This window comes from Rattus norvegicus, chromosome 19 (genome assembly GCF_021556685.1).
Source record: "Rattus norvegicus strain SHRSP/BbbUtx chromosome 19, alternate assembly SHRSP_T2T, whole genome shotgun sequence".
In the NCBI taxonomy this organism is placed as follows: Eukaryota; Metazoa; Chordata; class Mammalia; order Rodentia; family Muridae; genus Rattus; species Rattus norvegicus.
Genome location: NC_141552.1, coordinates 72,480,223 through 72,507,010, shown reverse-complemented (window position 1 = coordinate 72,507,010; position 26,788 = coordinate 72,480,223). Strand labels below are relative to the sequence as shown.

The window sequence follows — 26,788 nt, the reverse complement described above, 5'->3', positions numbered from 1 at the left end:
TATATACAGAGTTGTATCATCTGCAAATAAGGACGCTTTGACTTCTTCCTTCCCTCGGCTACTGAATCAGATATTTAGTGGGGCCAGCATTCAGCTCATGACTATAAATGACTGCTTTTCATGCTGAAGTCTGAGTTGAGCTAAATTGTGCTTCATGGAGCTGGAGCTTCAAGCAACTATATGAAAAGCTTCCTGAAGAGAGGATTGCATGTTTACCCTAATTACTATACGTTGTGTGACAACACATCATGAAGAAGACAACTTATCAAAGAAAGGGTTAGAATACAAGATGACGGAGCAAAGGCATTGTGTCAGGAACAGCCTAGAGTGCACATCTTGATCTGAAAGCAACAAGAAGAGAAATCACACTGGGAATGGCCTGAGGTTTTTAAGTTTCAAAGCCACCCCTGTGACATGCTTTCTCCAACAGGGCCATAACTCCCAATGGTCCCACCAACTGCGAACCAACTTTTTAAACATGGCCTCTATGGGAGCCACTTTCATTCAAATCACCACATTCCACTCCAAAGCCCTGAAAGATGTGTGTTCATACCATAATGCAATATTTGTTTATTTTTCAGTCTCAACACTGTTGAATAAACTCAGACTTTAATTTTAATATAGTTGAGTTAAGTAGACTTTCCTATTGTGGTTTGTATTTCCCTCTCGTTATGACTTCTATTTTGATGATCCTGGAGCTTACCAATTGGCTAGAGCAGCAAGCTTCATGGATCCATCCATCTCCATCCCTCATCCCAGTATAAGGCTTAGAGATGTGCACCAACCAGATATTATGTAGATGTTGGGGATCTACCTCAGATCCTCATGCTTATGCAACAGGCAGGCACTTTACTTCTGGGTTCTCTGCTTGTTCTACAGGTCTATAGTTCCATGTCCATATGGTAAAATATTGTTTGGATTAATGAAAACTTTGAGAAAAGTTTTGAAATATTTTTTCTCCCATTAGAAACGGACCCAAAATAATGTTAGAGGTATTTAAAAAGGTAAATATTTAATTGGAAAATATAAACAAAAAGCAGTAAGTACATTTGTATCAGATAAAGTAACATGCAAAGCAGAAGCACAAAATAGAAGCCATTGAGACAAAACAGTCATTAGGAATTATGAAACACATGACTAAAGGAGGAAAAGGGAGATGGGGAAAAGGCAAAGACAAATTGAAGTGGAATTTAGTGGTTTCTTTAAAAACTCAGTTGTGTCACCTGATGTTTTTCTAGAAGCTGTCTTGTGGGAAAGCATGCGATATTTTACTGAAAACAGACATGTGATGTTTAGAAAGAATATAAATAAAACACCACAGTGAGAGAGGCTCTTGCATCACTAACAAAATCAATGCTTTCCTGGTCTTCCCTGATCTTTACTGGTCTTGACTTTATAGAGAGAAGCACACCAACTTCTCCTGTTACTCTGGCTGACTCTGGTCACTTCTGGGAGGCCTTGCTGTTTCTGCTGGATTGTCCTGTTGCTATTGATTCCTGTTTGGCATTTACTATTGGACTAGATTGCTGTTATCTTGATAGGGAAGGGTAGAATTGCCCCAGAAACTATTTCTAAACAGACCACCATCCCTTTTCCTAATAATCTTCTATTTCCTCTACCTTTGTTCAGTGAGCTAGAAGGAAGGTTGAAGCGTTAAAGAACCATAAATAGATTTTGAAAAATCTAAGCCTACAACAAATGATGTCAATTAAAGAACATTACAAATGAAGTTGGACATATCTATATATTACAGGATAAAAAGTACATGATGTTATGTATTATTAACTATATAGTGTATACTGAACACACACTAAATGTTGACCAGTCCAAAATGTCTTGTAAATATAATGACCATGGTATGTTTTTTTTTTTTTAATTTTTTTTTTTATTAACTTGAGTATTTCTTATATACATTTCGAGTGTTATTCCCTTTCCCGGTTTCCGGGCAAACATCCCCCTCCCCCCTCCCCTTCCTTATGGGTGTTCCCCTCCCAACCCTCCCCCCATTGCCGCCCTCCCCCCATAGACTAGTTCACTGGGGGTTCAGTCTTAGCAGGACCCAGGGCTTCCCCTTCCACTGGTGCTCTTACTAGGGTATTCATTGCTACCTATGGGGTCAGAGTCCAGGGTCAGTCCATGTATAGTCTTTAGGTAGTGGCTTAGTCCCTGGAAGCTCTGGTTGCTTGGCATTGTTGTACTTTTGGGGTCTCGAGCCCCTTCAAGCTCTTCCAGTTCTTTCTCTGATTCCTTCAATAGGGGACCTATTCTCAGTTCAGTGGTTTGCTGCTGGCATTCGCCTCTGTATTTGCTGTATTCTGGCTGTGTCTCTCAGGAGCGATCTACATCCGGCTCCTGTCGGTCTGCACTTCTTTGCTTCATCCATCTTGTCTAATTGGGTGGCTGTATATGTATGGGCCACATGTGGGGCAGGCTCTGAATGGGTGTTCCTTCAGTCTCTGTTTTAATCTTTGCCTCTCCCTTCCCTGCCAAGGGTATTCTTTTTCCTCATTTAAAGAAGGAGTGAAGCATTCACATTTTGATCATCCGTCTTGAGTTTCGTTTGTTCTAGGGATCTAGGGTAATTCAAGCATTTGGGCTAATAGCCACTTATCAATGAGTGCATACCATGTATGTCTTTCTGTGATTGGGTTAGCTCACTCAGGATGATATTTTCCAGTTCCAACCATTTGCCTACGAATTTCATAAACTCGTTGTTTTTGATAGCTGAGTAATATTCCATTGTGTAGATGTACCACATTTTCTGTATCCATTCCTCTGTTGAAGGGCATCTGGGTTCTTTCCATTTTCTGGCTATTATAAATAAGGCTGCGATGAACATAGTGGAGCACGTGTCTCTTTTATATGTTGAGGCATCTTTTGGGTATATGCCCAAGAGAGGTATAGCTGGATCCTCAGGCAGTTCAATGTCCAATTTTCTGAGGAACCTCCACACTGATTTCCAGAATGGTTTTACCAGTCTGCAATCCCACCAACAATGGAGGAGTGTTCCTCTTTCTCCACATCCTCGCCAGCATCTGCTGTCACCTGAGTTTTTGATCTTAGCCATTCTCACTGGTGTGAGGTGAAATCTCAGGGTTGTTTTGATTTGCATTTCCCTTATGACTAAAGATGTTGAACATTTCTTTAGGTGTTTCTCCGCCATTCGGCATTCCTCAGCTGTGAATTCTTTGTTTAGCTCTGAACCCCATTTTTTAATAGGGTTTTTTGTTTCCCTGCGGTCTAACTTCTTGAGTTCTTTGTATATTTTGGAAATAAGGCCTCTATCTGTTGTAGGATTGGTAAAGATCTTTTCCCAATCTGTTGGTTGCCGTTTTGTCCTAACCACAGTGTCCTTTGCCTTACAGAAGCTTTGCAGTTTTATGAGATCCCATTTGTCGATTCTTGATCTTAGAGCATAAGCCATTGGTGTTTTGTTCAGGAAATTTTTTCCAGTGCCCATGTGTTCCAGATGCTTCCCTAGTTTTTCTTCTATTAGTTTGAGTGTGTCTGGTTTGATGTGGAGGTCCTTGATCCACTTGGACTTAAGCTTTGTACAGGGTGATAAGCATGGATCGATCTGCATTCTTCTACATGTTGCCCTCCAGTTGAACCAGCACCATTTGCTGAAAATGCTATCTTTTTTCCATTGGATGGTTTTGGCTCCTTTGTCAAAAATCAAGTGACCATAGGTGTGTGGGTTCATTTCTGGGTCTTCAATTCTATTCCATTGGTCTATCTGTCTGTCTCTGTACCAATACCATGCAGTTTTTATCACTATTGCTCTGTAATACTGCTTGAGTTCAGGGATAGTGATTCCCCCTGAAGTCCTTTTATTGTTGAGGATAGCTTTAGCTATCCTGGGTTTTTTGTTATTCCAGATGAATTTGCAAATTGTTCTGTCTAACTCTTTGAAGAATTGGATTGGTATTTTGATGGGGATTGCATTGAATCTGTAGATTGCTTTTGGTAAAATGGCCATTTTTACCATATTAATCCTGCCAATCCATGAGCATGGGAGATCTTTCCATCTTCTGAGGTCTTCTTCAATTTCTTTCCTCAGTGTCTTGAAGTTCTTATTGTACAGATCTTTTACTTGCTTGGTTAAAGTCACACCGAGGTACTTTATATTATTTGGGTCTATTATGAAGGGTGTCGTTTCCCTAATTTCTTTCTCGGCTTGTTTCTCTTTTGTATAGAGGAAGACTACTGATTTATTTGAGTTAATTTTATACCCAGCCACTTTGCTGAAGTTGTTTATCAGCTTTAGTAGTTCTCTGGTGGAACTTTTGGGATCACTTAAATATACTATCATGTCATCTGCAAATAGTGATATTTTGACCTCTTCTTTTCCGATCTGTATCCCTTTGATCTCCTTTTGTTGTCTGATTGCTCTGGCTAGAACTTCAAGAACTATATTGAATAAGTAGGGAGAGAGTGGGCAGCCTTGTCTAGTCCCTGATTTTAGTGGGATTGCTTCAAGTTTCTCTCTATTTAGTTTAATGTTAGCAACTGGTTTGCTGTATATGGCTTTTACTATGTTTAGGTATGGGCCTTGAATTCCTATTCTTTCCAGGACTTTTATCATGAAGGGGTGTTGAATTTTGTCAAATGCTTTCTCAGCATCTAATGAAATGATCATGTGGTTCTGTTCTTTCAGTTTGTTTATATAATGGATCACGTTGATGGTTTTCCGTATATTAAACCATCCCTGCATGCCTGGGATGAAGCCTACTTGATCATGGTGGATGATTGTTTTGATGTGCTCTTGAATTCGGTTTGCCAGAATTTTATTGAGTATTTTTTTTTTTTATTAACTTGAGTATTTCTTATATACATTTCTTTTTTTTTTTTTTTATTAACTTGAGTATTTCTTATATACATTTCGAGTGTTATTCCCTTTCCCGGTTTCCGGGCAAACATCCCCCTCCCCCCTCCCCTTCCTTATGGGTGTTCCCCTCCCAACCCTGCCCCCATTGCCGCCCTCCCCCCATAGACTAGTTCACTGGGGGTTCAGTCTTAGCAGGACCCAGGGCTTCCCCTTCCACTGGTGCTCTTACTAGGATATTCATTGCTACCTATGGGGTCAGAGTCCAGGGTCAGTCCATGTATAGTCTTTAGGTAGTGGCTTAGTCCCTGGAAGCTCTGGTTGCTTGGCATTGTTGTACTTTTGGGGTCTCGAGCCCCTTCAAGCTCTTCCAGTTCTTTCTCTGATTCCTATTATTGAGTATTTTTGCGTCGATATTCATAAGGGAAATTGGTCTGAAGTTCTCTTTCTTTGTTGTGTCTTTGTGTGGTTTAGGTATAAGAGTAATTGTGGCTTCGTAGAAGGAATTCGGTAGGGCTTCATCTGTTTCAATTTTGTGGAATAGTTTGGATAATATTGGTATGAGGTCTTCTATGAAGGTTTGATAGAATTCTGCACTAAACCCGTCTGGACCTGGGCTCTTTTTGGTTGGGAGACCTTTAATGACTGCTTCTATTTCCTTAGGAGTTATGGGGTTGTTTAACTGGTTTATCTGTTCCTGATTTAACTTCGATACCTGGTATCTGTCTAGGAAATTGTCCATTTCCTGAAGATTTTCAAATTTTGTTGAATATAGGTTTTTATAGTAAGATCTGATGATTTTTTGAATTTCCTCCGAATCTGTAGTTATGTCTCCCTTTTCATTTCTGATTTTGTTAATTTGGACACACTCTCTGTGTCCTCTCGTTAGTCTGGCTAAGGGTTTATCTATCTTGTTGATTTTCTCAAAGAACCAACTTTTGGTTCTGTTGATTCTTTCTATGGTCCTTTTTGTTTCTACTTGGTTGATTTCAGCTCTGAGTTTGATTATTTCCTGCCTTCTACTCCTCCTGGGTGTATTTGCTTCTTTTTGTTCTAGAGCTTTTAGGTGTGCTGTCAAGCTGCTGACATATGCTCTTTCCTGTTTCTTTCTGCAGGCACTCAGCGCTATGAGTTTTCCTCTTAGCACAGCTTTCATTGTGTCCCATAAGTTTGAGTATGTTGTATCTTCATTTTCATTAAATTCTAAAAAGTTTTTAATTTCTTTCTTTATTTCTTCCTTGACCAGGTTATCATTGAGTAGAGCATTGTTCAATTTCCACGTATATGTGGGCATTCTTCCCTTATTGTTATTGAAGACCAGTTTTAGGCCGTGGTGGTCCGATAGCACGCATGGGATTATTTCTATCTTTCTGTACCTGTTGAGGCCCGTTTTTTGACCAATTATATGGTCAATTTTGGAGAAAGTACCATGAGGAGCTGAGAAGAAGGTATATCCTTTTGCTTTAGGATAGAATGTTCTATAAATATCCGTTAAGTCCATTTGGCTCATGACTTCTCTTAGTCTGTCTACATCACTGTTTAATTTCTGTTTCCATGATCTGTCCATTGATGAGAGTGGGGTGTTGAAATGTCCCACTATTATTGTGTGAGGTGCAATGTGTGTTTTGAGCTTTAGTAAGGTTTCTTTTACGTATGTAGGTGCCCTTGTATTTGGGGCATAGATATTTAGGATTGAGAGTTCATCTTGGTTGATTTTTCCTTTGATGAATATGAAGTGTCCTTCCTTATCTTTTTTGATGACTTTTAGTTGGAAATTGATTTTATTTGATATTAGAATGGCTACTCCAGCTTGCTTCTTCTGACCATTTGCTTGGAAAGTTGTTTTCCAGCCTTTCACTCTGAGGTAGTGTCTGTCTTTGTCTCTGAGGTGTGTTTCCTGTAGGCAGCAGAATGCAGGGTCCTCGTTGCGTATCCAGTTTGTTAATCTATGTCTTTTTATTGGGGAGTTGAGTCCATTGATATTGAGAGATATTAAGGAATAGTGATTATTGCTTTCCGTTATATTCATATTTGGATGTGAGGTTATGTTTGTGTGCTTTCATTCTCTTTGTTTTGTTGCCAAGACGATTAGTTTCTTGCTTCTTCTAGGGTATAGCTTGCCTCCTTATGTTGGGCTTTACAATTTATTATCCTTTGTAGTGCTGGATTTGTAGAAAGATATTGTGTAAATTTGGTTTTGTCATGGAATATCTTGGTTTCTCCATCAATGTTAATTGAGAGTTTTGCTGGATACAGTAATCTGGGCTGGCATTTGTGTTCTCTTAGGGTCTGTATAACATCAGTCCAGGATCTTCTGGCCTTCATAGTTTCTGGCGAGAAGTCTGGTGTGATTCTGATAGGTCTCCCTTTATATGTTACTTGACCTTTTTCCCTTACTGCTTTTAATATTCTTTCTTTATTTTGTGCGTTTGGTGTTTTGACAATTATGTGACGGGAGGTGTTTCTTTTCTGGTTCAATCTATTTGGAGTTCTGTAGGCTTCTTGTATGTCTATGGGTATCTCTTTTTTTAGGTTAGGGAAGTTTTCTTCTATGATTTTGTTGAAGATATTTACTGGTCCTTTGAGCTGGGAGTCTTCACTCTCTTCTATACCTATTATCCTTAGGTTTGATCTTCTCATTGAGTCCTGGATTTCCTGTATGTTTTGGACCAGTAGCTTTTTCCGCTTTACATTATCTTTGACAGTTGAGTCAATGATTTCTAGGGAATCTTCCGCTCCCGAGATTCTCTCTTCCATCTCTTGTATTCTGTTGGTGAAGCTTGTATCTACAGCTCCTTGTCTCTTCTTTTGGTTTTCTATATCCAGGGTTGTTTCCATGTGTTCTTTCTTGATTGCTTCTATTTCCATTTTTAATTCCTTCAACTGTTTGATTGTGTTTTCCTGGAATTCTTTCAGGGATTTTTGCGATTCCTCTCTGTAGGCTTTTACTTGTTTATTAATGTTTTCCTGTGTTTCCCTAAGTGTGTTCAGGTCTTTCTTGAAGTCCTCCAGCATCATGATCAAATATGATTTTGAAACTAGATCTTGCTTTTCTGGTGTGTTTGGATATTCCATGTTTGTTTTGGTGGGAGAATTGGGCTCCGATGATGGCATGTAGTCTTGGTTTCTGTTGCTTGGGTTCCTGCGCTTGCCTCTCGCCATCAGATTATCTCTAGTGTTACTTTGTTCTGCTATTTCTGACAGTGGCTAGACTGTCCTATAAGCCTGTGTGTCAGGAGTGCTGTAGACCTGTTTTCCTCTCTTTCAGTCAGTTTTGGGGACAGAGTGTTCTGCTTTCGGGCGTGTAGTTTTTCCTCTCTACAGGTCTTCAGCTGTTCCTGTGGGCCTGTGTCTTGAGTTCACCAGGCAGCTTTCTTGCAGCAGAAAATTTGGTCTTACCTGTGGTCCCGAGGCTCAGGTTTGCTCGTGGGGTGCTGTCCAGGGGCTCTCTGCAGCGGCAGCAACCAGGAAGACCTGTGTCGCCCCTTCCGGGAGCTTCAGTGCACCAGGGTTCCAGATGGTCTTTGGCTTTTTCCTCTGGCGTCCGAGATGTGTGTGCAGGGAGCAGTCTCTTCTGGTTTCCCAGGCCTGTCTGCCTCTCTGAAGGTTTAGCTCTCCCTCCCACAGGATTTGGGTGCAGAGAACTGTTTATCCGGTCTGTTTCCTTCAGGGTCCGGCGGTGTCTCTGGCAGGGGTCCTGCCGCTCCTGGGCCCTCCCCCACGGGAGCCCAGAGGCCTTATACAGTTTCCTCTTGGGCCAGGGATGTGGGCAGGGGTGAGCAGTGTTGGTGGTCTCTTCCGCTCTGCAGCCTCAGGAGTGCCCACCTGACCAGGCGGTTGGGTCTCTCTCTCACCGGGTCTGGGAGCAGAGAGCTGCTGCGGGCCGGGATCCGCGGGTGTGGGACTTCCGGTAAACACAGAACGTGCCCGGTTCTAGAGAAATTCTGCTTCCGTGTGTCCCAAGCTCACCAGGCAGCTTTCTTGCAGCAGAAAATTTGGTCTTACCTGTGGTCCCGAGGCTCAAGTTCGCTCGTGGGGTGCTGCCCAGGGGCTCTCTGCAGCGGCAGCAACCAGGAAGACCTGTGCTGCCCCTTCCGGGAGCTTCAGTGCACCAGGGTTCCAGATGGTCTTTGGCTTTTTCCTCTGGCGTCCGAGATGTGTGTGCAGGGAGCAGTCTCTTCTGGTTTCCCAGGCCTGTCTGCCTCTCTGAAGGTTTAGCTCTCCTTCCCACGGGATTTGGGTGCAGAGAACTGTTTATCCGGTCTGTTTCTTTCAGGTTCCAGTGGTGTCTCAGGCAGGGGTCCTGCCGCTCCTGGGCCCTCCCCCACGGGAGCCCAGAGGCCTTATCGACCATGGTATGTTTTAAAACTTAAAGTACACTTGGAAATAAGAAAAATGTGATATTATTTAAAAATTTAAAAAGTTTCATTTTTATTTTCTGTGGTTTTCTCTTAAGAATGTTTGCGTGTATATATTACATGTATCCCTGCAGAGGCCAGAAGAGTGTGCTGAAGCTCCTGGAACTAGAGTTACACATGAGTGTGAGTGACCATGTACCTACTGGGAACCAAGTCTGACTCTTCTGCAAGAGCAACAAATACTCTTAACCACTGAGCTGTCTATCATGCCACACATTATTTAATTTTTTTGAAATATTATATATATAGATATTATATATATATCAACAAGGGGAAAATTATAATATGTAAGGAAAAGCAGAAAGTCAACCATGTCTATGCTAATAGTATTTTTACATACTGGGAATTAGTACTATGATGATCCTTTTTTAAAAAATATTTTATTAATGATAAATTAGCATTAATCCTAACATGATTTTGATAATACAGGTTTATTTTAAAAATAAAAATATAGTATAGAGATCATATTTGAAAATACTGTATTAATATTGTATTTAAAGAAAAATCCACAGATATGTCTGCATTGAGAAAAAAATAAAATAAAATATTTTCTAATGACTTTTTAAATTCCCTAAAGGACTGATTTTAGGCTAATATTGCTTACTGGACATCACATCACAGTTTCTACAATCAATACAAGCTCTCATAGTTTTCACCGGGCAAGACTTGGAATACATACATTACGTTCTTCCTTAACTGCTTCCTCCAGCTGAGCGGCAAATTGTGAACAGCACAACAAGAATGAATTCATATCATCACCAACCTTCCAAAAAGAACCACAAAATAGAGTTACCTTCAACTTTAAAGCTCACTTGTATATCCACTTATTTCTTAATCTATTTAAATGTATTTGGAAAATATTTTGGTTCTGTGTAATTTCTGCTGCTTCAAACTTGGGTAGCAAGAAGCCATGTTTTAAATGTTATCCCAACAAACCCTACTAGAAATTAATTGTGGAAAGAAGTATATCCTGAGACTGATGACACAGTATGTTTTCCTTTTCTCATATATACAACTGCAGAGACTCTAGCAGCCCAACCTTACTCTACTGCTTTTAGGATGGTCTAAAGAAAAGAACTCCTGTGTTATAGTATATAGAATTGCACATGTTAGAATGTAATGTACAATATGGATGAAGCTAAGTGGTAGAGAAGTCTGGCAAACCCCAACATCACAAAAGTAGAAAAGAATGTGAACTACAATTTTTGTCTGTGAATATACTTGCAAAATCTGTAGCCTTTCAGTGTTATCTTCTAGTAGCCAATCATCAATACAGTGTGATGGTTAAATATCTTCTGGTAGATATTTCTATATCAGAACCCAACCCATGTTAAAGCAATCTTACACACTTATTTCCAGTTAAGATTCTCACAGAAGAAGGTGTCCACTAAAGAATAGCCATTAATATATTCATAGGAACAAAACTGATGAGACATATGCATTATTCCAGCACTTGGAAAGATGAGGCAGGAGGTTTCAAGTTTCAGGCCATATTGAACTCCAGAGAATATTCAAGGGAACTTAGCTTGTCTCAAAAAAATTTAAGGATTATTTGTGTATTTGTGTATATATGCATGCCATATTATCCAGTGGAGATCCAAGAACAGGAATGGATGTTCATGTGAGTACCAAAGATTGAACTCAGATCATCAGGCTTAATGGTAAGCATCTTTACCCACTGACCACCTCAAAAAGTTAAAGAAGTCATAGAGTGCTTCTCACTCATACTTTCGGCTGAGATTTCAACCATTAGTATTCAAACAAACACTGGAAGAATCATCCTAGAGAGTTAAAAAATAGAGAAGATTAACCAGTCACAAACATAAAGACAGTTCATTCCATTCCACTATTGCATTTAATTGCCACAGACTAAAGATCAATTTGACAAGGTTTATAGTTTACCCAAATACATTACAACTAAATATCCAAAGACCACTACAATAGACAAAAGAAGCCAACAGAATTTACCAGATATGCTAAGGAGTGATAATGATACCTTCTGTACTATGCAATTTAAGCTAGTAGAGAGAGGATACAAGGATAATTTGGGATACATAATTGGCAGGACCAATAGTTTTCATGCCCTAGGGAGACTGAAGAACTGCTATCATAATATGAAATAGGCTACAGGAAAACAAAGGAGGTTGTAGGCAGAGGCCAGGGTCACTGAAATAAGTTCAGGAACTGACATCTATACAGATAAGGAAATCAGTAAGAATTATGACAATAGATGTCAGAAAAGCTGATTACCACATGCATACTACTAGTTCATATTACAGTTTCTTTAAGACTAACAAAACTTCATTTTTGGTGCAAATAGTAACATTTATCTACTACTACTAATGATTATGATAGTAGTTAAAAATTTCCAGTTCCATAACAATGACTAAAATGTGTAGATATCCTGAAAGATGCACTAGTGGGACTTATATGCTATGGTAACCCAACACTATCTCATTTGACTTAAGGTCTGCTAAGTAGGACAGAATTTATTACCAGTACTGTAAATGTGGTCAACTCCCTGTGACTGGAGAGTTCATGGACTTAAAGGAGAACCATTCTAATCTCTGACTGCATCTAATCCATCTCCTTATATACACAAAGAGATAAAGCTCTTATTCCTCCTCAAAGAAGCTTATTTTGCAGCATGTAGGAGACCATCATAAAAGCCCACAACTGACTATAATGGAAAGAACAACTGACTATGGGGTCTCACTTCCAGTCAATACATCTACAAAACAACCCTGATAAATAAGGCCTGGGGAGCACTGTAGAAGAAGGAGCAGAAATACTGTAAGAGCAAGAGTACCAGGATATCTGCTGTGGAATATCTTCCATATTGACAGGAAGTTGTGCCACATAAAATCTCAACAATATAGTTGCCTAAACAAGACATGAAAAATGCCAACACCAGCTAATATGACAATGTAGATGAGGAAAATCTCAAAGGGCCCTAATCCTAAATGAAGAGATACAGGCAATGAATAGATCCTGAATGAGGGAAACTAATTTTTCTCCACGGATGAGTCCTCTGAGAGGTTATTCTATCCCAATTGGTCTACTCTAAAATCATTTACAAATGAGCAGTATTAAAGGAATCCAATGGGCTGTGTACAGGCCATTGTAGGCTTATTGTGTATACAAACATTTACATTTATACATACACATATATTATACAATACTAAGTAAAGTATAAGAAGCCATGAATATGAGGGAGGTAGTGAAGTTGTTGAAGGGAGAAGGGAGAAATGTTGCAAATATGATAGTTACATAGGAAATTCTAACAAAATTAATATAAAAAAATAAAATGAGACAAAGTAAAAGATACTGAAATAAATATACCACAAGGATAAAATAAAATAAAATACCCTGCCTCTAAAGATAGGCATGTGTCCCAATGAGTTCAATGAAATAAAACCACACTGCTGAAGAACACTGGTATGAATACCCAAAGAAAGGAGTCAAAGGTCTCATTTCGCACTGAAATGTAAAAAGAAATGAGACACCGAACTCCAGTGCTACTGTCACAAAAGAAAAGAAAAACTAAAAATTAACTTCCATAGTCTTCAGTGAGGAAACAGAAAACGTGACAACATAAAATTTGAGGAACTGAATTCCACAGAACAAGCTCAAAAGAAACAAAGACCCAAAGCCCAACCTATCTAAAGTGGGCATGCAAGAAGCAGGATGGTCTTACCTACATACAATCTCAAAGCACTCTGGTATGGACAACAGAATTTGTGAGATGAAGAAATCCAGCTGAGCATTCATCAGTCTTTTCAGGCTGTTGCACAGATTGCCTCAGATTTGAAAAGTTCCCTCCAGGAAGGAAGAAGGCAGCGCCTTAGACTCAGGAAGTAAGCAAAATTTAAACACTCAAGTGTCCCCTGAAACTTGGAAGATTGATCTTTCCTCAATGTTAGATACGCTCTAAGTATTTCTGGGGTGAGGGGATCTAATCCATAAGCTAAGTCTAGTTATGTGTGTAAGTCATGCAGTGACCAATGCTCTGACCACTACCTGATAGTACAGCACAGCTGTGTGACAGTGAAAAGTGGTTTTCCACTTCTCACACCAAGGGCAAATCACTAGGCTAAATGTTTCATAGAAGTATCTGGCCCTTTTTTTCTTTTTCACTGTGTTTTTAGGGCTAAGCCTGAATTGTACTTTTAGCCTTCTCTGAGCACAGCTACTGGAAAGCAACAAGGTCCTCATTTTTACCACTATTATTTACTACAATGCCCAAACCATTGTAAGTCCAAATAAGGAACTGAAAAGCATTCAGACTGGAAGTCTGAGTGAAAGAAATTAGAGTATCTGGTGAGGACAACGTAATTATCCCTTCAATATATCAGCATAAAGTTCTGAGAGTTAAATGATACAATGACTAATATCACAAGATCAAAGATCATCACAAACAACCACCATATGCCTGTCACTGATGTCAAATGTGTAGAAACTAAAGTTTTAAACATGTCATTAACAATTCCTTCAAACTGTAGGACAAACAAATCATGTAAAAGATCTAAACAGTGTGCAAATTTAAATTGTGGTGAACAAGATTAAATACAATATAAATAAGTACAGTTATTAAACATATTTATGGGAAGGTTCACCCCAGGTGTAATATTATATAGCCCAAATCAATCCATTAAAAAACTAATTATAAAAAAGGGTAATATTTTATGTTTGAAGAGTAAAACTGGGGGCTGGCAATATGGTTAAGAGATGGTAAGGGGCAGGCCTGGCAATCTGAATTTGACCCTTGGAACCCATGTAAATGTGAAAGAAGTAAACTAACTCCACAAAGTTGTCCTCTGACCTTTATACATATGCTGCACATGCAGCTGTTCATACACACAATGTAAGAATGAGAAAATAAAGGTTAAAAACTCAACTGCAAACGTTTGGATGAGTCAGGTATATATAAAACAGGGCTTGTGAGGTGGCTCAACTCTTAAGGGTCCCCAATGCCCTCTCAACAGACTGTTATTCAGTTCCCAGGACCCACATTGGATGTCTTCACCTTCCTGTCACTTTAACCCAATGTCTTTTTCTGAAATCTGTAGGCATCATCACATATGTGTACATTCATACATTCAGAATGCACACATTCACCTAAAGAAAAATTTAAGAACACCTTAAAAGATTAAAACAGGGGGCTGGAGAGATGGTTCAGTGGTTAAGAGCACCGACTGCTCTTCCAAAGGTCCTGAGTTCAATTCCCAGCAACCACATGGTGGCTCACAACCATCTGTAAAAGGGCATGTCTGAAGTCAGTGACGGTGTACTCACATACATGAAATAAATAAATAAATCTTTAAAAAAAGATTAAAACATACAGGAAGAACAAATAAAACAACCAACTTAAGGAGAAACATACTGTGGTATTAATAGGTGAATTACAACAATTTACTAAATCTCAAAACCCTTTTTATTAACTTACATTTTATTATTTATCTGTAGGTGGGGCTCATGTTTGGTTGCTAAAGTATACACTTGGAGGTCAGAATACCACTTGCAAGAGTTCACCCTCTCCCTCCATCATGTAGGTCCCAAGGACTGAACTCAAGTTGTCAGGCTTAATAGCAGGCATCTTTATCCACTGAACCATTTTGCTAGTGCAATGATCTTTCTTATAACCAAGGCAATCAAAATAACCAAGCTCATATTTAAAACTCACCATAGAAGCAAGACTATAAAGAGTAGATTACAGAGAGTTAAGACAGAAGGAATTGGCTGAGACTGAAAACATTAGCATTCTTCTGTCAAATGACACAAGAGAATCTTTGTCTAGATAGTGATCCATTCAAACAGTGTGTGTGGATTCCGAAGAAAAGAGTTAACCCCTTCCAGCACTTAATTTATTTCATTAACATTGAATACACCTACAGATACGTATTCTTCTTCTTCTTCTTCTTCCTCTTCTTCTTCTTCTTCTTCAGGTTTTTCTTCTTCTTTTTCTCCATCATCACTGTGAACTCCATAGGTGTTTTCCAAGGAAGAAACAACCTAAGAAAATGGAAAGCAAGTTGCATTTCTTTATAGTCAAAATACTAAAGTAGTTACACTATAATCATACAGATGTCACTTTATTGCCAGTGGAACATAAGCTTTCTACTCTTTGACTCACCAGACATTGTCAGGTAGATACCCTGCTCAGTGGTGTTTAAGCCTGCTACCTCATCATGAGAACACTCCAAGGGTGTATCTTCTCTATGTGGATAAATAGCTAAAAGAGGTATGTGTCTGTGAATGGTGGAAGAAAGCAGAGTTTCATCAAAGTTTGATTTTCCTCTGAATATCACACTGAATAAAAGAAATGTAAAGAGCTATACCACTCCTGGGCATATACAAGAAGGATGCCTATCATACTACAAGGGCAGTTGCTCAGCTATGTTTATAGCAGCCCTATCCATAATAGCCAGAAACTGGAAACAACCTAGAGGGTCATCAACTGAAGAATGGATAAAGAAAATATATAGCAGAAGAGGGCCTTGTCTGGCATCAATGGGAGGGGAGGCCCTTGGTCCTGTGAAGGCTTGGTGCCCAAGCGTAGGGGGGATGCTAGGGTGGTAGGGCGGGAGTGGTTGGGTGAATGAGGGAGCACCCTCGTGGAGGAAGGGGGAAGAAGAGATGGAATAGGGAGTTTTCCAAGAGGAAACCAGGAAGGTTTGTAAATAAACAAAGTAACTAATTCCAAATTTTTTGAAAAAAGAAAAGAAACTGTGGTACACCTACAATATGAAATATTGTTCAATGATTAAAAACAAAGGCATCAGGTTGGATGACTCCAGAAATGACTCCATGGTTAAGAACACAGACTGCTCTTCTAAAGGCCCTGAGTTCAATTCCCAGTAACCACCTGGTGGCTCACAACCATCTGTAGTAGAATCTGATGCCCTCTTCTGGTGTGTCTGAAGACAGCCAGTGTGTACTCATAACATAAAATAATAAATTTAAAATATTTAAAAATACTTAAAAAATAAAAACAAAGGCATCATGAAATTGGCAGGCAAATGGATGGAACCTGAGAATATATATCATCCTGAGTGAGGTAACCCAGAGTCAAAAAGACACATATGGTAATTATTCACTTAGACGTGGACATTAGTGATAAAGTACAGGATAACCATGCAACAATACACAGACCCAAAGATACTGGGTAATAAGGAGGACACAAGGGAGAATTAATGATTCAAACTCCAAAGTGGAAACCAAATAGTCATCTGAGGTGAATTGAGAAAGGGAACTGGGTAGGAGAAGACATGAGGAGGGGAACGGTGATGGTGGTCAGGTATGGGATAAAGTGGGTGATAGATGCCTAGGAGTGAGAATGGAAATCAGGTTACGGAACATTTTTGGTGACTAGCTGGAGTCCTATGATGGGAGAGAATATGGGGAGTCTATGGGGGTGACATGCTTAGATGCCTACAAGAGGGGAATATAGAGACTGAAATAACTACCTTCTATAGCCAGACAGGATTTCTAGAAGAAGGCGGGAGAACCTCAAACAACTCACAGACTCTTTACCCCAAAATATGTCTTGTCCACAAGATGTGCAAGGACAAAGATCGATCAGAGACTGAGGAACAACTAACTAATACCTGCCCCAACTTGAGACCATCCCATGTGAGAGAGCCAACCCCTGGCACTATTTTTATACTCTGCTGTGCTTGCAAACAGGAACCTAGCATAACTGTCTCCTAAGGGGCTTTAAGCAGCAGCAGACTGAAGCCAATGCAGAGATCCAGCCAAACATCAGGCTGAGTCCAGGGAGTCCTGTAGAAGAGTGAGGCATACAAGTTGGAAAGTCAGAGGGGACAAGGACACCCCCAGGAAGTCCTACAGAGTCACGTAACCTAGTACCACGGGGGCTCACAGACCTTGGGACACTAAGTAGGACGAATGGAGGAATTTGATCTAGACACCCTACAAATTTGTAGCAAAGGTACAGTCTTGATGTTCATGTGGTTGCCCTAACACGTGGAACAGGGGCTGTCACAGTCCTTGATCTCCACCATTGGATCCTCTCTCCACTATTTGGACTGCCTGGTTGGACCTCAGTGGAAGACGATGTCCCTAGACTTGCTGGCACTAGATAACCCAGGGGAGGGCACAATGGGGCAGGGATTTCTAAAGGTGGGACTGGGAGAAGAGAAGGGAAGAGGCTGCAATCAGGCTGTAAAATGAACATTTAAAATATTTTTAAAAAGAAATTTAAAGAGTAAAAAGCAAAAAATTTCAAAAGACATTCTCCACAAAAGCAAACTGTGATCTAACAGGTGTCTTAGAAGTATGATAAACTATAATATCTTTAATTTGGTGTCTTCCCTCCTTGTGCCACTTAAAAACTATTTACAACTTGATTGTCAATCCTTATGTAAAAAAAAACGGGGAAATATCAAGTGCTATAATCTGTCTTGCTCTTCTTGCTTGAAGTGCAGACAAGCATCACTACAGCTGGAATGGGATTTCAGATGCTCATACTCACAAGGTCCTACTTGGAATGGTGGCTTTAGTCTGACATTTAGAAATTTCATTTTCAGGAAGCTAGAAAGAGTGGTTTTTATCCCAGATAGTATGCTGTATGTTGAACTCCTGCTTTCCTTGGATTCTCAAATTCTAGTATGTGGTTGTCAGGGACCATGTGATGGTTTGTATAGGCTTGATCCAGGGAATGGCACTATTAACAGGATGACCTTGTTGGAGTATATGTGTCACTGTGGACATAGGCTTTAAAACCTTTACCATAGCTTCCTGGAAGCCAGTCTTCTCCTAGATGCCGTTGGAATAAGAGGTGAAACTCTCAGTTCCTCCAGCCCCATGTCTTCCTGGATGATGCCATCTTTCTGCCTTGATGGTAATGGACTGAACATCTGAATCTGTAAGCCAGTCCCAATTAAATGTTGTCCTTTATATTGAGTTGTCTTGGTCATGGTATCTGTTCATAGCAGTAAAGCCATAGACAGACCACTTTAAGGTATCATCACTCTGGATATTGTCTAATGACTTCCTCTGGAACACATTCTATATGCGTTTTCATGATTCACTGCCAGAGGAACTAAGAATGTCTCAGATAACAATCTATAGCCTTGGTCCCATTTTCCTTCTGATTTCTCTTCATGTGCAGGATGTAATAAATCTTAACATGGGCATAATAATATACTGAGTCCATTATAAATATAGCTGATTCTCCTGTTGCCTAACAGCAAGTGCCCCAGCTAGTGACCATAGTGGGAACTCTACCAGTAGAAGATCCAACAAGTATCTTACCATCTTCAGGTTTTTGGCAATCCTCCTGACCATTTCAGCATCTGATACTAAGTCTTTCGTCATAGTTGATGGTATTGGCAAGGCATACCGTACAATTGACTCTCCTGTGGGTGGAGACCTGAGGACCATTGGTTCAATTTTTTCATATGTAGGCTTGGCATTATGTTTTTCTTTTGTCTTATGTGATGAATTCAGTTTTCCTTTCTTATGAGGTAATTCTGGAACACCTGTTGACTTCTTACTAGTGGTCGAGAGATGATTTGCTCTCTTCATTTTTGTGGCTAATTTAGCTTCCAAGTTATATGCGAAAAATTCAGTACCTCCCTGTGAATAAAATGTTAGGACATTCAAAGGAAAACCCCACACTGTTCATTTAGTATATCAACAAAATTATTGATATTCAAGAAATTCATATACTATGTTGTTTTATCATTATGGTACTGTAGCAGGCTCTTCAGATGACATTGTTATGGTGTGAATACAACCAGTTCTGTACAGGCTCAAGTATTGGCTACTTGTTTTCCAAATTATGATTCTATTTTGTAGGATGAAAAGCTTTAGTGGGTATGGCTTAGCTGAAAGAAGCTGATAGATGAATGCTGACTTGAAGTTTTATGCCTAGTCCCCAATTTCCTCTGTTTTCTGCTTCCTATCATAAAGCTTTACTTTACCATCGCCCAGAAGCATAAAGCCAAGTAACTACCTGCTGAACCCTCTGAAACCGTTATCCAGGTAGATAATTACCTCCAGTAGACACTCATCGTGAGATGATTTGTCACAGAAATATAAAAATAATTGAAATATACACCAAACCTCTTCTGGGAGGAGCTGACATTATATTTTTTGGCCATTTTGAATGGCAAGCTAAATAAAAACGAAGTATTTAAACTCAAGCATGACAACAGAGTACTGAAACTCCCATTATTAAGTTAAAACACACCCTCTCCACACACTGTCATTCCCATTTTGCAAATGATTAACCTCATCTCAGAGAAAGTAGTCACAGGAAAACTCAAAAGCTAGGAGGTATTATAGTTGGAAATTCAATAAAGACCAATTTCTCTGTATATCTTGCTTCCTTTCTATACTATTTGCTCCAAATGTTATAATTTTTGTGTTTAAATTTTATAACATTTTGTATGAGTAAGTGATGAAATAAGTGAAAATACTTAGGACTTGAAATTTTAGCACATGTATCCATTACTGTTCAGATAGATAATATTCTGGAAATAAGGCATGATATGTTTTGAAAAGCTGTTCAAGTCTTATTTGTGTGTGGGAGATTCAGGAAGAAGAAAGAAGGCAGAGGCAATAAATAAGACATTGTTTTCAGAAAGAGAAAAATTCTGTTTTTCTCCCTACAATGGATGTCTCAATATGTAACATTATTTTAAAAGTTACAGTGTGGTAAAGAAAACAGATCAGAAAGGTTTAAGCTTTCATTCATGAACGTTTTTCTTCTTTGCTACCTCATTAAGACTAAGAACAATATCTCCTCCCACAGAGTGTGAAAACCTGTGTCAGACCATGCTGATTGTGGATATGGTGACCCAATTAAGATATAATAATGTGGCTTTGTGGTCTTACACTCAACACAAATAGGCTAGTGATTATACATTATAAACGGATGTATTTGGGGCTTTAAAATGAAAATAGCACAAATAAAAATGGATCACATAACTGACTATTCCGTGAGATAGGTTAGTAAGACAGGAGATGAGATGGAAGGATACACAGCAGCAGGAACACAAAAGCAAAGCAGAGAAAACACCAGAGAAATGAAGAGCAAAACTAAGAGATACACGAAGTCTGTAAATACTGACAGACTGATAGGAAGAGCTCCAAAGGAAAAGAAAGATGAAACAGATAGGGAAAACACTCCAAATAAAAATAAAGATGAATTTCTGAGACATAAAGTGTACCGGAATATACACTTTAAAAAGAACAGATAAGGGGCTGGAGAGATAGTTCAGCGGTTAAGAGCACTGACTGCTCTTCCAGAGTCCTGAGTTCAATTCCCAGCAACCACATGGTGGCTCACAACCATCTGTAATGGCATCTCATGCCCTCTTCTGCTGTGTCTGAAGATAACTACAGTTTACTCATATAAATAAAAATAAATAAATACATCTTTAAAGAAAAGAACAGATAAAATATTGTCAGAAAACTAATAGAAAAGAAAACACAAAACAAAAGAGAAAGTACAAAATCTTACAGAAAATGGAGCATATCATTGAGACAATATGGGAAAATCAATAGTATCATTGAATATTTCTCTCTTATATTTTATGTATTTGAGTACACGGTCACTGTTTTCAGACCCATCAGAAGAGGGCATGAGATCCCATTATAGATGGTTGTGAGCCACCATGTGCTTGATGGGCATTGAACTCAGGACATCAGGAAGAGCAGTCAGTGCTCTTAACCACTGAGCCACCTCCCCTACCCTGATTTAATATTTCTTCTCATAAGATTTTAAATGTTATCTAAATTTCAAACTCATTAAGGACCAACAAATAAACGTGGTTTAAAGAATAAACCAGCTAAGGAGCTGTGACTAGGTTCAGTGGTCCTAAGCTAAGGATGAACCAGCTAAGGTCTGGGACTAGAGTCCAAGCACCCTGCCATGACCAACTTAGTCAGAGCTCGTGCTGAAGGAACAAAGCCTGAAGGAAGGCTCTAGTGGAAGTGGCTGTATAGGTTGTGCAGTTTGTCAGGGCTAGGATGCCCCAAACTAGGAACACTTTAAGTTGGCCATGTGGTGGTCACCTCTCATCATCAAGAGTCAAAGCCTGGCCAGCAAGGTTGTAGTTTCTCCAGTCACAGGGTTGCTCATCTTAGCTTGGTGTTCTAAACTGGGCTCTTCCAAACGCAGGAGAGTGGCCACAAAAAGATGATCAATCCCAATCAGCTTCCTAACCTCAGCCTTTTCTGGGCATTCAGGCAGTGTGAGGATTGTAGCAGCTGGGAGTTCTCTCCTGCTGTCTCTCAGGCCAGGGACTAGGGTGTTACCACTGCTTGCTCTGCAACCCCTCCTATATCTTATTCAAAACCAAGCTTCTTTCCCTTCTCCATTGAGAGCTCTGTCTCAGCAATCCAAAGTGTGTCCTTCCCCAGCTCCTACAGCGCTCCCAGTAGTAAAAGGCTGAGACATTCATTCTTGGCTTAGTTCTTTTCCCCTTTGGTAGATAACTGATCCTATCCTCTTAATTTAAAACAAAGGGATTTATCCATTCAGATCACCAACTCCTTGATCATGTCTGTGTGACTTCCCCACCCATCTGCGGTCCAGTTTCCCTGGGCTCCATTTTCCAGCTTCCAGGGAATCTAGTCAGTCTCACCCCTGAATGGGAGTTCAGACAGATCCAGTTCAGGATTTTCCCTCCTGAAAGGCAGCTCCAAGTCAGCCAGACAACTGGATGCGAGGTACGAACCTGGTATCTCTACTCAACTCTCCAAGAAGATGAAAAAGAATCACACAGAGCTCACTTCGATAAGCTACCCCACAGATGGTTCCTCTCTGCTTAATCCTGAGCCTCTGACATTGGCCACAGAACAACTCAAGAGAGGAAGAAGATTCATTCCCATGCAACTAGGGGCCATTCTTTTGTCAAGAGGACTACTTACAGTTGTGCTGCAGGATCTGTTATCCCCTCTGTGCCTTCATCGTCTTGAAGGTAAGTTGTGAATTGTATGCCATGTTGGCTTTGTGTGAATGCACTGTGCTCTTAAGGAGGATCTGGATGCTGTCAAGGAAAGTAGAACAAAAAACAAATCTAAACGGGAAACCTCACCTTAGCAAACCCCAAACATAATACAGGAGTATTGAGCAAATGAAATCAACTTTAGAAATGAATGATGATCTGGGCTCTAATACAGTCAGGACCAGCATCACAGAGATGAGTATGCAGATATTTCTGTTGAGTCTCAGTTAAGCATCTCAAAAACAGTGCTAATTTAGGTGCTTGCCCACCACTGGAGAGGGACTTCAAAAGAGTGCAGTTTCCATTAGGAATGCCTTAAACAGTGTTCATCGTATTTTGGAGACAATAAGGAAGACTAGATGTCCAGAATGGAATTTTGGCACAGTGATATGGAGAGTAACCTAAGTAACTAGATTATTCCATTAACTTCGGCCACACCTCAACCTGACGAAAAAAAAAATATTACCCACACAACAAAGTAAGCTTTGCCTGGGAGTCTTGAATAACTCTGAGTGGAAAGTAGGATTTCAAAGATCTGAATTGTCAGCTTCTGCTTCTTTGTTCCTAGTCCCCATTTAATCCCAATTTCAAACTACATAACTCCTGTTGGGGATTTTTCTCAAATCTCCTTCAGGATTTATATGCATGAAAAGTATTCAGCAGATAACTACATTTCCCTTACATGTGCTCCAGTGGTTCTCAACCTTCCTAATGTTGCAATGCTTCAATACAGTTGCTCATGTTGTGGTGACCCCCAAAGTTAGAATTATTTTCATGGCTAGTTCATAACTATAATTTTGCTTCTATTGTGAATTGTAAATATTTGATATGCAGGATGTCTGATAGGCAACTCCTATGAAAGGGTCATTCTATTCCCAAAAGTAGGGTCTTCGGCTTTTTTTTCTGTTTGTTTTGTCCTGTTCTGTTCTTTTTATTATTCTATGTTGTTATCTATGTTCATTTTCTTTTTTTTTTTACTTTTCTTTTTTTTTTATTACCTTGAGTATTTCTTATTTACATTTGAATGTTATTCCCTTTCCCGGTTTCCGGGCAAACATCCCCCTAATCCCTCCCTCTCCCCTTCTTTATGGGTGTTTCCCTCCCCACCCTCCTCCCATTGCCGCCGTCCCCCCAACAATCATGTTCACTGGGGGTTCAGTCTTAGCAGGACCAAGGGCTTCCCCTTCCACTGGTGCTCTTACTAGGATATTCACTGCTACCTATGAGGTCAGAGTCCAGGGTCAGTCCATGTATAGTCTTTAGGTAGTGGCTTAGTCCCTGGAAGCTCTGGTTGGTTGGCATGGTTGTTCACATGGGGTCTGGAGCCCCTTCAAGCTCTTCCAGTTCTTTCTCTGATTCCTTCAACGGGGGACCTATTCTCAGTTCAGTGGTTTGCTGCTGGCATTCGCCTCTGTATTAGCTGTATTCTGGCTGTGTCTCTCAGGAGAGATCTACATCCGGCTCCTGTCGGCCTGCACTTCTTTGCTTCATCCATCTTGTCTAATTGGGTGGTTGTATATGTGTGGGCCACATGAAGGGCAGGCTCTGAATGGGTGTTCCTTCTGTCTCTGTTTTAATCTTTGCTTCTCTATTCCCTGCCAAGGGTATTCTTGTACTCCCTTTTAAAGAAGGAGTGAAGCATTCACATTTTGATCATCCGTCTTGAGTTTCATGTGTTCTACGCATCTAGGGTAATTCAAGCATTTGGGCTAATAGCCACTTATCAATGAGTATATACCATTTGTGTTTTTCTGTGATTGGGTTACCTCACTCAGGATGATATTTTCCAGTTCCAACCATTTGCCTATGAATTTCATAAAGTCATTGTTTTTGATATCTGAGTAATATTCCATTGTGTAGATGTACCACATTTTCTGTATCCATTCCTCTCTTGAAGGGCATCTGGGTTCTTTCCAGCTTCTGGCTATTATAAATAAGGCTGCTATGAACATAGTGGAGCACGTGTCTTTTTTATATGTTGGGGGACCTTGTGGGTATATGCCCAAGAGAGGTGTAGCTGGATCCTCAGGTAGTTCAAAGTCCAATTTTCTGAGGAACCTCCAGACTGATTTCCAGAATGGTTGTACCAGTCTGCAATCCCACCAACAATGGAGGAGTGTTCCTCTTTCTCCACATCCTCGCCAGCATCTGCTGTCACCTGAGTTTTTGATCTTAGCCATTCTCACTGGTGTGAGGTGAAATCTCAGGGTTGTTTTGATTTGCATTTCCCTCATGACTAAAGATGTTGAACATTTCTTTAGGTGTTTCTCAGCCATTCAGCATTCCTCAGCTGTGAATTCTTTGTTCAGTTCTGAACCCCATTGTTTAATAGGGTTATTTGACTCGCAGGTTCATTTTCTATTGAGAGTGAAAGGAAGGGATGTGTATTCCAGTGGATGGAAAAGTGGGAGGATCTGGGAAGAGTTATGGGAGGAAACCCATGATAAGAATATTTTGTATGAAAAAAATCTATTTTCAATCAAAAATTAGTAGTCTCATAAAGTAAATCATTTTTATAAAAGTTTCAAATACTTACTTTCTCAAATAGGTTGGGCATAATTTCTAATGAAGAAAATACTCATTGTTACAATTGTGGACTTAAAATGCAAATAGTTTTTTTGTAGGCTTTTGTGCATATTTCAGCCAACAGAAAACACTTCAGGTAAAAGTTCTAAGAGACACCTTATAAAATTTTAAATATGCACACCCAGTGACAGGGATATACATTTCAAATATGTGTGAGGAAAACAATGAAGCTTGGTGTCTGGAACATGAATGACAGCAGCAATTTCAGGGACTCCAAAGACACCAAAACCTACTTCACTTAAGTCTCCTAGACAACAATTTTCAGAGAGGAAATAGAAGGAACATGAATATAGGAAGTTAAGAGAAATGTAGCTAAAATAGAGAGGCTAATTCCTGTACTACTAGACAGAGTAAAGGTGGTCAAGGGGAGTTTCCTAGTGAGAAAAAGTATCGAGTTTTCATGTTGCTATGGGGTAAAATGAGTTATGCCCCAGATACGCAGAACCTGTGAATGTGTCCTTGTTTGGCATTAGGGCGGTTGAAAATGTCATCAGGTTGAGTTCACATTAGACCAGAACAGGCCCCAATCTCAGCGTTTTCCTATACAAAGTAAAAAAACGGAAACAGACACACAGACAGCAGAATGTCCCTGCATTTGAGGCAGATATTGGCTCATACATGGGTCTCTAAGCTGAAGGAAGTAATGGGTGCAAGCAACCAGCAGAAGTGAGCAGAGCAGCACACACTCGTCTCCCTACAACTCTCTAGGCAAAACCTGCCCTGAAAACACCTGAAGCCTGAGTTTCTAATCTAGGAACTGGGTAGTGATGAACTTCCACTTCAAGCCACAAAGTCTGTGCTACCTTGTTGCACCAGCCTTACGAAACACACACTACAAATGAGCTAATGGGAAGTGGTTTCTGACTGGTGGAGATCCAATAACTGGACAAATACCCCTAAGGAACAAGAAGGGGCCTTAAATATGGCAGCTGTTCCTCGGGACTCATCACTGGGAAAGCTCTTGCAGGAGAGCCGAATGCTCACCTTTACCATTTCAGGAAGTCACCCCTCCCACCCGCTGCCCTCTGAGAGGGGTACCTGCTGAGGCTGTTGGCAGTTGTCTTACTGGGTGACTTGACTTTGGGGAGGCAGGTGGGAATCTATTTGCCTGAGAAAGTTGTAAATCCTGAGTCTCCTAGATCTCTTTGGAAGACGCCAGCAAACTCCCCAGACAACTGCTCTGCCCCAGTACAAACTGACATCTGTGCTGAAAGGGAAAAGTGGGCCTTTGGGCCCCGGGTGGTAACAACGGACCACAGGGCACGCGCCTGGCCCACCCTGATCCCTGGCGCACCGGGGAGCCAAAAAGATCACAAGGCCACAGGGCGTGGCGCGTGGGCTGTGGCTCCCTCATGGATCCCTCATGCCCACTGATGAAGCAAAGACCAAGACCCGAGGATGCAAGCAGCTGCCTCCAGCTCTGCTGCCTTCGTGCCCTGGCAGCTACAAGGAGTCAAGTGTGGGTGCCAGGGATCATGGAAGCCTAGAACATGGAAGCCCCACTTCCGATGTTAAAAAGAAAGCCAACAGAGAGCTTGTGCCGCCTTGTCAGCCAACAAGAAACAGTGATTTTTTTCCAGAGTGGAAGAGGTGAGAGAGTGACAGATCTAGGTTTTCATAGAACACGAAACAAATACATACAGACCAAAGTAAATAAAATAGGTTGAAATGAACTAAAGGAGAGGTGAGGAGAGGTGAGCCATTAAGCAGCTTCTTGTGCTAAAGACTCTCATCAGGAGCACCCTTGGAGTTGCAATGTCATTATGTAATTGTAGGTGTTACCTGTAACAGCTGTTGATATTCTGAGAAAGAAGGGAAGGTGCTTATATGTAGTAGAAAATGAACACAGTCGGGATGATATTGGAATATGAAGTCTGAGGTACCAACAGTGTCACTGACTTGGGGTATGTGCTGATAAATGCTTGTTGATGCATGAATAAGCCAATATTTATGCCAGCTAAAGTACATTAGGTAAAGAC

The 26,788-nt window shown here is 40.3% G+C and overlaps 1 protein-coding gene across 13 annotated transcripts in view; it reads right to left on the bottom strand.

Moving 5' to 3' along the window:
- Ccdc7b (coiled-coil domain containing 7B) overlaps positions 1-26,121 on the bottom strand; it is a 73,462-nt gene extending 47,341 nt beyond the window's left edge. For 4 of the 13 annotated variants that reach the window (XM_087596679.1, XM_087596682.1, XM_087596686.1 and 1 more), the window contains exons 1-5: positions 25,848-26,107; positions 22,147-22,265; positions 18,520-18,843; positions 15,136-15,255; positions 9,900-10,006 (exon numbers count right to left, since the gene is read on the bottom strand). In XM_087596679.1, coding sequence (XP_087452805.1) covers positions 9,900-9,920 — 21 coding nt within the window. In that variant the 5' untranslated portion in view covers positions 9,921-10,006; positions 15,136-15,255; positions 18,520-18,843; positions 22,147-22,265; positions 25,848-26,107. Of the gene's footprint in view, positions 1-9,880; positions 10,007-15,135; positions 15,256-18,519; positions 18,844-22,146; positions 22,266-25,847 lie in introns of all 13 variants that reach the window. The other 9 variants (XM_087596676.1, XM_087596678.1, XM_087596677.1 and 6 more) reach the window with 7 other exon arrangements.
- Positions 26,122-26,788: the final 667 nt, after the last annotated feature.